The sequence below is a fragment of the Paramisgurnus dabryanus genome, chromosome 15 (assembly GCF_030506205.2).
Source record: "Paramisgurnus dabryanus chromosome 15, PD_genome_1.1, whole genome shotgun sequence".
Taxonomy (NCBI): Eukaryota; Metazoa; Chordata; class Actinopteri; order Cypriniformes; family Cobitidae; genus Paramisgurnus; species Paramisgurnus dabryanus.
Window position 1 is genome coordinate 11,094,122 of NC_133351.1, and position 12,720 is coordinate 11,106,841.

Consider the following 12,720-nt stretch of genomic DNA (forward strand, 5'->3'; position numbering starts at 1 on the left):
AATGCCAACTGAGTTTGTTTTCTTGCACTTGAGGGGACATTTTAACACAACATTTAAATTCAAAATGCTGTGATTATAGTAGCACAACGTTTTTAACACATTAAATAAACATAAGCATTTGAGAAATAAAATGGGTAACAATATTGGATCCATGCACTTGTACAAAAAATAATGCTGGGTTGTTACCTAACCGTGTGTTCTGTCCAATACTGACCCAGCCATGAGGTAAAAACAACCCACCATTTCTAGACCGTACTGTATAAACCTGGTTTTTACTTAATCTAACCACAAACTAAAAATCATAATTTTGTCTTGTTGAATAATTTTTGTGACTTTAACAAGAATGAATCAAACTTGGATAATAAAGACTACAGCAGGGGTCTTCAACGTTTTTTGGGTCGGGGACCCCTTAGGTGAGAGAGGCATGGAGCAGGGACCACCTAATGCCAAAATGTGTAAAACAGAGATATTTAAGTAAGCAGTAAGGTACGAAAGTCTGCCTTTTCGTATTAGGCACAACGCAAAGTGGAGTAAAGTACAACTGATGACCAATCAGAATCAGGGACTGGAACTGTTTTATAAATAGAAACAAACCATATTGTCACACATAAGATTTACCTGTTTTATGATGACTTTTTTGTCGCTACTGCTGATCCTGAGTGGACATTTATAATCTTTAGATATTTTATTTTGGTCCGCTGGCTAAACTGAACGCGCGCCTTCAAACATATGCGGCCACGCACGTGCACAACTTAAAGGGGACATGTAACGTTTTGTACATATGAAGAGTTTGGTTCCAAAACGCAATAAATCCATTTTGAGAAATTTTGGTAAAAACGTGTTTTCTATACCAAGAAAGTGACAAGATGAAAACCACTATTTTCTGTTACAAACTTTCACATAGCATCTTTAGGTTATAAAAACATAAAAAATTCAAATCCATAACTTGATTTTCAAAGATTTATTATAAAAACTGATTATTTTTTCCACAAAATGCAATAAATCCATAACAAGTTTTTATTCAAAATGCTATAAATCTATTGAATCAATAGCCTATATAAATGTGCATTCATCTTTGCCATGTTATATTCATTTAGTTGACTAGTTGTACACACTAATTAAAAATATAAACATTAATGTCATTAATCAAAACACTTACTTTGTCATATTAAGAACACTGTCATTGCTGCGGTTATACTTGACGTCGTGGCTTAACGTTTTTCACAGCGATCAGCTGTAAAATGTTTTGGTCCTGCTCGATTTTCATTGACTTTGAGTAAAATTATGGAAAGTTTTTCATAAGATCCCCTGGGGTCAATGTGTTATCATGACAGAAACTTGATGCTGTCGGCCCGGACAAACAAGCACCCGTCTCTTGCGAAAATTATTAGATGTTGATGGCTTACGTTTCTTTCCCGTCACAGAAAACCATCACAGGTTTATCAATGCCATTAAAGTATTATTTTGTTTTTGTTTGTTTGCTGATCAGGAAGTACATAGTAGATGAGGAAAACTAGGATTCCGTGTACTCAGCGCGCCGCCATTGATTGCGTTGCAATCTGTGGAGTGGATTTATGGCATTCTGTAGAAAAGGGGGAGTGGCGTTTATTGCATTTTGGAAAAAAAGGGAGAAAAGATGACAGAATAACATGGCGGATAATGGATTTTGCGTCAAATTAAGAATTTACTTTTTAATACTGACCTTATATAATACTGATTCTGGCAGTAACTCATTTTTTTCAAAAATGGCATTTATTGCGTTTTGGAACCAAACTCTTCATATATTTTACGTTTTTAACCAAAAAATAGCTTGTCATTAAACATCATTTGGCGGACCCCCTGCAGTTCCGTCACGGACCCCCTGGGGGCCGCGGACCCCCGGTTGAAGACCCATGGACTACAGTATATGTAGTATTATCTGATTACTTTATTTAGTTTCTGTACTCACCTGAAAACTATTTTTATTACTGACCATTAACTTGTCTTTAACAATATTTGAAATTTATATGAGTTTGGCTAGTAGTTATTCATGAAGGTTATATGGGTTAAAAACCAGGCATATTATATTTTATGTGAATCATCATCTACCATGCTTAAACCAAAGAAATATTGCAAAGAGAGTAGTCAGGAGAGTATTGATGATGAAAGCATGTAGGATGTCTGTGCTATGAATAGTGTGAGAACAAAGCAACATCTCCAGGTGCTCCTTTGAGAACGAGGCCAACGTTATGTGCACCCCTGATTTTAAAGCTTGGAACAGACATTTTCTAATATTACTCTGTGTTTATCTGAATAAAAGAAAATCATACATCTAGAATGGCTTAAGGGTGAGAAATCTTGGGGTAATTTTCATTTTTGGTTGAACTATGCCTTTAAATGCACTTCTCTACTGTACATTTTGCATTTATAGAATAGACAGTTTCAGCAGTAACAACATAAACAAGCGGCTTTCCTGGTCAACACGTAACTTCCGGTAAACTCCGCTAAGAATAAATAACAACATAGTACTTTAAACATAGTTTATTTATATAACAAGCAAAATAAACAACATGTAGATTACCTAGGAAAACAAAACATTTTATTTTTGATGAGAACTAAAACTGGAAGTAAAGTTCGGACCAGATGCGTTTCACGTCACCGCATGTACATCTGATGAAACCATCTATTGTGTAATGTTTTGTGCACAAAAAATACTGGAAAGTGATAATTAGTTTTATGAATCAATGCAAATTGCATAAAAATGTATCAATATTTGGTAAACACCAGTTCTCTAGTTGTAAAACTTGCTGCAATAAACTTGGAGGACTTGTCACAGTTCTTCAATGAATTTATGCCATCTCGATTGCTTCTGTCTCTGCATGTAACTCCAGTCCGACTGTTAACTCGTTAACTGTCCAATTTTCCCACCGAGTTACTTTTCAAACTCATACTTTAGCTGGACCTTGCTCATCGACTGAATATCTGAATCATTATGACCCAGGTTTACTCGCCCTCCTTTAAATCAATGCTGTGAAGTAATCTTTTTCCGCCTTGGAGCTGTAATTCCTCCTGCAAGAGAAAACTTTCCTTACCTTGTGTTCTCAATCTTTTTTTGTCCGGTACACAGTAGGGCAAGGCTGACGGCGCAAGGCAGACGTGCTCCTGTGAACATTTTGTTTACAGTCCTGGGGCTTTCAACGCAACATGCTTTGACTAAGGCTGAGGGGAAGTGTTGTGCTTCTCAGTCTTTAGGGAGAGATTAGCTCTGTTCCAGAACCTTTCGAGCTACCTACCGAAATAGCGATTTACCGCCCATGATGCTAAAACTCTTCCAAGAACAAAATAATGCTGCCTTCTAAGACAGTGATTATACATACCCCAAGGAGAAGAATGGATTCCTAAAACTTGCTTTTTATATAATAACACAACTTGGTTTTAAGTTCAGATTACTTTTTGAGATAATAATATTTAGTAGGGTGCGCGGGGCAAAAACTAACACAGGGATAGTTGTAACACAGACTGTTTACATTGTTGCACAAGGTTGAGCCTTTTGTTTTTTCTGTATTTTTCACGCTGCCAAAAGACAATCTCCCGCAAATTATGGGAAATATATAATGTTTTTCCAGAAAGTTCTTTTTCATCATGTGTTTTTTCGGTTTCTAAGTTGGGTGTGTAAGATACCAAATCCAATGCTATGTCATATTAATCAGTGTCTTGTTGACTAAAACATAGCATCGTTTTGAAATATGTCTGCAGCTCTTAGCAACGTTTTTGGTGGGCTTGAAAGTATTTTCACCCAGCGGGGTTAATTGTAACAGTGTGTTACAACTACCCCCTTAGCACTTACAATATGAAAACCGCTAACGTTAGCGTAATTCTTGTTGTTGTTTTAGGCTACAAACGAATGATTGCTCGCTGCCAACAAAATAAATGTGCCTTTCTTATCAAAAATCGTGTGTAAAATTTATTTTTGTTCATATTTTTAATATTGATTGAACAAGGTCTCATCAAAGATTGAAATCATAATGAAATGAATGGCTTAAATCAGTCGTTGATGCTTTGATTTTTTAAACTGTAGTATAGTTATTACAGACTGGGTCACATATAAAAAAAAAAAATTTAATTGTGCTGCTTTTTCTCACATATTTAGACATTTATATCCATTTATAATTGAACTATTGTTAGAAAAGGCCTGGATGAATGAATACAGTGTGGATACCTGTCTTTTATAGACAAATATATATACAATATTCATTTCAAGTATATAGACAAAAAAGTATTGAAATAGTTGCCTGCAAACTTAATTTTTAGCAAGTGTTACAACTAACCCCCTGCCTGTTGGGGTAAGTTGTAACGTTTGCACTTCTGTCACGTTTGATGTAATTGTCCAAGAACGGTAAGTACTAGAAACAAACTTTAAATGTTCATTTGTAACAGAGATGTGTGTGTTGCTTGTGTAAAAATATAATTAATCAAATTCAAATATCTTTTGAATTTGTGAGCCAAAACCAAAAAGCGTTAGGTTGTGCCCCGCTCTCCCCTATGCGATTCCTACCTATAATATTTAGTGCTCCTGTAGCTCAAAGCAATGCAAAGTTCATGGGTTTGATCCACAGGATCCACACATACTAATAAAATGCATAAATGTAAATGTAGCTGCCTATGTACTGTAAACAGCCTTTTTCTAAAAATCTAATGCCTCATGCACTTCCTGAGTCTTGCAGTAGAAAGCTGGTATGATGGGTATCATAGATTGAGCTCATTGGGTCTTCTGTCAAACTCAACTCTGATTGGAGAGTATCGAGCTTTTGTGAAATCTGTCCTCGCTGTATGGGAGGCTTGACCAGTTTATAGTCCATGTTTCTTCGTACAGTGGGCTGTGTGCTGTATGCTTTCTGACCTGCAGAGCCTCTCTCTCTCTTTACCACCCTAACTTTTCATGTGAACCTCTCATATAAGCTCCCCAGAGCTTGAATAAGCATGCTTGAACCATCTCAGAGACTTCAATAAGATCTGTCTGGCATGGAAATAACTCTCTGGAGCTCTGCCCAAGAGCCCATCTGCCTATGGCTTCTGCGTTACTTCCACATCGCTGCTCATTTACATGCAACTCACATGTGAACATCCAACTTCAGTATATGATTCTGTCTATTGACCTCAAATGATCTGCAGGAATGCTACGGGACTGCATCGACATAGAAAAGTCCTCTTTTTTGCTAAATTTAGTTTAGATATCGTGGTATCTTTATTTTAGTTAGTTTACTCCCCATATCTCTCACAAATACTGAATGCTGTACTGAGCATGTCCTCGGCGGGACTCGCACCAGACCGGCATGGGAGTCGGGCGCTCTAACAAGGAGGCTAAGGGCCATGACCATCGCTAGAGAACCTCTTAAGGTTGGCGAGTGAGGTTTACTGACTAGCTGGCCGCAGTCACATCAAAGGCTTGTTAGAGTGGACAGCATATGATATAGTTTGAACTTGCTCACAGAACGCTCATGGGGCATTTCTTAGGGAAACAGGATTGACAGGGCTCTGAAAACTGCACTGTCATCCTTTCAAAACTCTGGTAACAAGAATAACCATGCAGTCTTTTCATCGCAGCGCTTCTCATATCCTCTGCCGACAGCTCACTCTGGTCTAGGATTGTCTACGTGCCACATGTCACTCAAGTCGCTGGAGTTAATTAACTTTCTGTGCATTTGAGAATATTTCTTGCCAGATGAAGCTGAGGAGATTCGCTTGGCTGAACTGATCCTGAACTTTTATTTTGTCTAAGGCATATACTGTAGACTTAACTTAATCAAAAGACAAACTGTTTTGGGGGACTTTTGCAGCATGTTATTGGGACATCAGCTTCTAAACAATACTGTTCATTTTATTTTTAATATGCCAAATTAAAAGTATTTAAATGTTTAGTACTTTAGTATAAGTATTTAGCAGCTTTTGCATCTTAAGGTGATCGCACACCGGCCGCGCCGCTCAGCACCGCGCAGCACCGCGCAGCGCCGCGCCGTTCTAAAAAAATCGAACACATTGTTTTCTATGAGTATACGCACACCGGCGCCGCCAGGTGGCGCCTGTCCGCGCCGCCCAGCTGTGACTCAGGAAGTTGCTCAAATCCCTGTCGCGCCACACAGCGCCACTCACATAGTTTAACATTAAATAACATCATATTTGTCCCAAATCATTAACGATTAACATTGGCTGCTAACGTATATTTTGCATTTTGAAGTAGACGCTATCTGACGAAGCTCGCGCTATTTAATGTGCACTTCCGGTTTACAATACCTCCGAGTTGTCCTAGATGCGACTCGACGCGGCGCGACGCTGAGCTGCTCGCTGGTGTGCGATCCCCTTAAGAGTTTACAAAGCTATGTTTACAACCAAAGTTGAAGCATTATCAATAATGATACTTTTATATTACTATTGGCTATTGGATTTATTGTGCTCCTGTATTTAAGTTAAATCTGATGTCATAAGCTATGCACCTGGTTCAACCAATCTCAAATACCATAGGGAAATAACAAAAAAGTGCAAATATACACTCGTTTCATTATGCAAAACTACTAAAAACACCAGGGGCCTCATTTATAAAAAATGTGCTTACGTACCAAAACTAGCGTACATTTGCAAATCAAACTATTGCATTTAGATTCACGTGTGCATGCGATAGTTTCAAGTGAGCACGCAATAGTTTCACGTGAGCATGCGAAAGTTTCACGTGAGCACACGATACTAAACTTTAAAAGAAAATCTGCATATGAAGGTTTCACATGAGCACATGAAAGTTTCAGGCAGGAAAAACCATTTGCCTATTACACTAAAATAAATATTTCCTCACACGTGTACAAGTTTACCGAGCCCCTAAGGTGACATTGAAGTAAAAAAATCTAAAGTTTAGTCTCATGTACTCACGTGACGCAAACTCTGACCCGTGTGTGCACACATCCTGGAGACTATTAATGGGAATTGGCGACACAGATGAAAAGATAGTGAACTGAAATCAGATTGAACAAAGTAAATATGACAAGAACGATTATAACTCTGACATGGGTCAGAGTTCACGTGAGCACATGAAACTAAACGTAAGATTTTTTTTTTACTTGAATGTCACCTTAGGGGCTCGGTAAACTTGTACACGTTTGAGTAAATATTTATTTTAGTGTAATAGGGAAATAGTTTCTTCATACCGGTTTTGGTTTGAACATCATAATTATAACAATAACATAAGGATAAATGATTGTCTGGGAGCTTGACGGCTGTATTTCCACACTTTGACATTTGATGATAAAAATGCACAGTTATTAAGGAAAATATTTGGTTATTTACACTGTGTTCTGCAGTTATCTAATGGATGCTATTTGATGCTATGTTGTATTCCATGCAGTCGGGCCATACCGCGCTTCCGTAGTTGACAATGTGACCGTGAGGCATGCGCTGATTAAATATTTACAATTATTTTTGATTTAAGATTGAATTTTACAAGTTGTAAATGAAACAGTTATCACTCAGTACAAGTGCAAGCATTGCATTAGCAGTCCAAAGGGTCATGGGTTTGAACCCAGGGAACTGATATATTTTTACTGATAAATACCTTGTAATGCACTGTAAGTCGCTTTGGATAAAAAGTTGAATGTTGTAAAAATAGCTATCAGGGTTTTTTTAGGTGCTGGATTTATATAATGTTACTATTTGTTTCTCTTTGGTGATGCAGGAACAGCATTGCTGCCTCTGCAGTTTGCGCGTACAACCTCAGTGCAATCACGCAGGCTTTCAACGGTCCCTTCCGTTCCCAAGAGAACCCTCGCTCCACCTGGCTGCCCACCCCAAACCCCATCCCAAACTTCCAGGTGCATCTATCCTCCCCAAATATCTTTTACATTTTGTTCTCTGTGTGTGTCTTGAACAAACAGCCAGTATATAAATTCTATCAGTCTGGCACTGTGAGAGTAATTTCTCAAAAGCAGCTGGATGTAACTACATTCATCCTAATTCACAGTTATTTTGATGTTTTATATAAAATCACACAGTAAGAGGTTGTTTTGTTTGTAAAATGTTTACATTTGCATTACCTTGTTGTCCTTGAGAATTAATCACTCTATTTCTAATGACATTTACCAGTGTGGGACCGTTGATGAAGAAGGGCCAAATGAAGGACTGACTGAACGCAGTCTGCAGGACGCCCAGCGGCTCTTCCTCATGAACGACGTGGTTCAGCCGGTTTCTGTAGACCCGCTGGTCTGGCAGGATGACGTGCGGTTCTTCAAGTTGGTTGTTGACATCGTACAAGGGCAGGACACTTTGCATCATGTTATGTACATAGGCACAGGTAACTACAGGCTATCCGTAAGCCGGTCAACATCTAAATGCAATTTCTTGCTCCTTTGATTAAAAAAACTTAAATCATAGTATGTTGTAATTATGTTTTAGGTGCCAAAGAATGCATTGATAGAATATGTTAAATTGTTCTCTGATATCTACATAGAAAGTATGTAACTTTATTAAGTGCAAAACTATCCAGAAACGTTTTTTAGGATTGTCAGGGATTTGTCTGGAAACAAACCCAAGGGCAGACGATGTAGAAAACACTAAACTTTATTTAATAAACAGAAAACAAAAACCCACGATGGGGCAAAACCAACATGAAACAAGATATGGAAAAACGCTGACAGGACTAAACTAAACTACATTTGAAACTAAACAAATAACTAGACAAAACTAGACTAAACTTGAAAAACAGAAAACTTGACTTAACTTGGTATGAACATGACACGAACAAAACGTTTGTGTTTTTTTTTGTATGGACCTGCCAAACGCAACTGTACCGTTGATAGTAGAACTTCAGCCTTAACGTTAGCATGTAGCATTAACCAGCATATAGCGCTAACTGAGCAATCACAACTTTGTTTTTGGCATTGTAACAACCAGTGTTGGTGAAAGTTACTTTTAAAAGTAATCCATTACAATATTAAGTCACTCCCAAAAAAGTAACTAATTGCTTTTCATGGAAAGTAATGCTTACGTTACTTTTTAGTTACTTTTGCATTACTTTTGCTTGGCTGAGGCTTGATCTCTTTCAGGCCTTGCAGGTGTTTTTATGACTGAAAAGTTCTGCATTCAGAAATTGCATATTTCATCACAAAAATGTTGAGCTCTGTCGTGCCATCTCAGTTTCTGACTCATTCTATGGCACCTATAATATAAAAAATAATATAATATGTGTGTTTGAGAACAAGTTACTATCTAAAACTATAAAAAGCATTATATCAGTCTTGTGTAATTATGGTTTGTTATCTGTTTTTACCTGTCAGAGTATGGAACTATTCTTAAAGCTTTGGCAACCACAAATAAGAGCCTGCAGGGTTGTTACTTGGAGGAGATGCAACTCTTCCCTCCTGGTGTTCGGGAGCCAATTTTGAGCCTTCAAATTCTCCATGGCGACAGGACTCTTTTTGTGGGCCTGAATGACAGAGTACTAAAGATCCCACTGGCAAGATGTTCCAGCTACAAAACAGAACTGTGAGTACCATATTTCTATGAGGAACACTTCACCCCGAAACGAAAATGTTTTCTCAACCTCCATTCCAAACCCATGCTGTTTCTGTAGAATACAGGATTATTTAAAGGATTAGTCAATTTTCTTAAAAAAAATCCAGATAATTTACTCACCATCATCTCATCCAAAATGTTGATGTCTTTCTTTGTTCAGTCGAGAAGAAATTATGTTTTTTGAGGAAAACATTTCAGGTTTTTCTCATTTTAATGGACTTTAATGGACCCCAACACTTAACACTTAACTCAACACAGAACAGTTTTTTTCAATGGAGTTTCAAAGAACTCTAAGCAATTTCAAACGAGGCATAAGGGTCTTATCTAGCGAAACAATTGTCATTTTTGAAAAAAAAAGCACAACTTCTTGTCTATCTCCAGTCCTGTGACGCGCCAGCGTGACCTCACATAATTGTGTAATGCCGTGGAAAGGTCACGTGGTACATATATGAAATGCACATTCGCGGACCATTTTAAACAATAAACTGACCCAAAGACATTAATTAGTATCATTCGACATACAACAACGTTGGAACGATCCTCTTTCTCCACACTTGTAAACACTGGGGCGTAGTTTCGCATACATCATCCGTGACCTCTTGACGTGATGACACATTGCGTGAGGTCGCGCTGGCGCATCAAACTCTGTTAAAACTGTGAGAGTTGAGTTAAGTGCTGGGGTCCATTAAAGTCCATTAAAATGAGAAAAATCCTGGAATGATTTCCTCAAAAAAACATAATTTCTTCTCGACTGAACAAAGACATCAACATTTTGCATGGTGGTGAGTAAATTATTTGGATTTTTTTAAAGAAAACTGACTAATCCTTTAAGCAGGAAATCTTTATGCAGCTCTTGACTGTCAAATGAGCAAGACACAATTATACTCTTAATAGTACAACATGATGTCATAGAAGAACCATTTCTGTCTGAATGGTTCCATGAAGAACCTTTAAAGAGCGGTTCAAATTTGACGTCTTTTGCGTATGCAAATACTTTATTTTTAATGTAGACACATGGCAAGTGCTTTGTAATAGAGAGCAATGCAGTTGTGCACGTGGTGGAAACTTTGCAGAATGCCGTGTCGAAAAAATGTTAGAAAGGAGAAAAGCGGCGCTTTCGCGTTTTCCACACGAAACCACCCGTAACATGGTTTTTATTTTTTTAATCCCTCTTAACATCATCCCATACTCTAAATTATCTGCGAATGCAAACAACTTGCAGACACTTCATAGGTTTTTCTTCATCGTTGACATCTGCAGTCAGACTACTTTCATGCACATGCATTATGGGCAGCCGGATACACGAAACAATGCATGCTTTCCTGTTAGACTGTAGGTTTTGGGTGACAGAGACCAAGCTGGACGTGCATGAATGGCCCCTTTCACTTTGCTAAAAGCTCTTGTTACACACCTCTGCAGAATTATACCCTTGATCTGTCATTGAGAAAGAAATTCCTCCTCACGGGTGACTGGAGCAGTAAGAACAGAGCGCCGTCTCACGATCTCCGTGTATTTTATCATAGCTTTCCATCAACTTTCCGCTCCACACGTGGGGTGGGGACAACAGTCAGGCTCAATTTGCCAGAGGGACAAATAGGGTGATGTGTCCGCTATCCACGCCCTGTGCGCGAAGGTGAAACGCTGATTGTTCGCCTGGATGAATGAGGAAGAGATGCAGCGAGGTAAAAAGGTTGAAAGAAAAGAGAAAGTGAATCATGAGGGCAAACGTATTTGACTGCGAACGGTGACTAGTCAGCGTTTACCTCTCAATACTCAAGCACAGTCTCTTGCACACGTGCACGCACACAGGGCTGTGTCTTGAAGGGCGTTAAAAGTGTTGCATACTAAACGAGGTACGAGAGAGATGAAGCGGAAGTACCCTATTTAAACCCAGCGGGAAGGAACCAATCACACCGGGATCCAAGGGCAGATCAGCAAAGAGAGTCCTTAATCGTTCATTTCCGTTTGATTTCCAGCGCACGCGGTTAGATGCTCATTTACTTTCAGACACAATACAGAAGCACAACTGTGAAGTACTCGCATATGACACCACAGCAGAGATTCAACAGCTCCAGCCTGTCAATTAGATGTTTGTATTCACCTGCTTGTGAATGTTGGGTGTAATGCATTACTTAGAAATTAAATAATTTGAATAATTCAAATGACCGGAGTCAAGTATTCCTCTTATGCCACGGATATCACAAACATTGCTCTGGTGCCTATTTTTAAGACAATTGAAAGATCAGGTGTGCAGTTTACGTAAGGGATAATGTAGAGGCAGCCGGTAGTTATTGGGAAATAAACCCCGACAGTGTGATCAGGACCCGATGCGAAGCGGAGGGTCTTGTATCACACTGAAGGGGCTTATTTCCCAATAACTACCGGCTGCCTCTACATTATCCCACTTATTACACGGCTACTTGCCACATAAGAAAAAAACTGGACATGAATATGAATTTAAAAACATTTTATTGGCATTTTTTTTTAAGTTAACATTTTTATCCTTCCGCGAAACTTTGCACAGATGCATAAAATGATCGTAATACCTTATTAAAGGAGACATATCATGCTAAATCCACTTTCTTGGCTCTTAAATGCATTTTGTTGTATATTTGTAGTGTTTATAAGTACATAAAAGTTGAAATTAGTCTCTTCAGGTGCTTTGTTGATATCTTTATATTCTGTTTTGGTCATATTTTCCAACCGGTTCTGATTTTTCTATTATCTATTACGTTTTTTGAACAATTACGTCACAGTATTTGCAGCGGAACTGCTAAATAAGGACATCGACTTCCAGCCCAACACTACGAGCAATCCGCCATTTTATATTTCTCGCTGCGATATTGTAGTCCAAGCTCAAGGATGCAGAAGTTACGAGAGCGTAAGAAATGTACTCACATCTGTGGGTAAAGTCATTTTTGTGTGCCCGAGGCACTTTAAGGATAACTACTTCACCAATCTCCACCAGTATAAAGAAGGATTTGCCGATAGACTTCGTCTGATTGAGGAGTCAATTACTTCTTTCTTTGGAGACGACGAGCAGAGCACTTCGGTAAGCAGTTTATAACTTAAAGTAAAAAAGTAAAGTACACGGTGGTCATGGTTTAGCAGTGCTGTTTCTCACTCCGAAGGCTGCAGCCTGCGGAGATCGCTTTTGGGCATCAAGCCTGGTTTAAGTTAACTGAGCAT

At 38.5% G+C, this 12,720-nt stretch overlaps 2 protein-coding genes across 5 annotated transcripts in view; both read left to right on the forward strand.

The window, feature by feature from the left end:
* The window catches only part of hspbap1 (hspb associated protein 1), a 464,289-nt gene that overhangs the window by 310,029 nt on the left and 141,540 nt on the right, over positions 1-12,720 (forward strand). The window lies entirely within an intron of this gene.
* Positions 1-12,720, forward strand: part of sema5ba (sema domain, seven thrombospondin repeats (type 1 and type 1-like), transmembrane domain (TM) and short cytoplasmic domain, (semaphorin) 5Ba) — a 199,692-nt gene that overhangs the window by 148,227 nt on the left and 38,745 nt on the right. For all 4 annotated transcript variants that reach the window (XM_065251983.2, XM_065251986.2, XM_065251985.2 and 1 more), the window contains 3 exons: positions 7,697-7,832; positions 8,104-8,311; positions 9,294-9,501. In XM_065251983.2, coding sequence (XP_065108055.1) covers positions 7,697-7,832; positions 8,104-8,311; positions 9,294-9,501 — 552 coding nt within the window. The remainder of the gene's footprint in view (positions 1-7,696; positions 7,833-8,103; positions 8,312-9,293; positions 9,502-12,720) is intronic.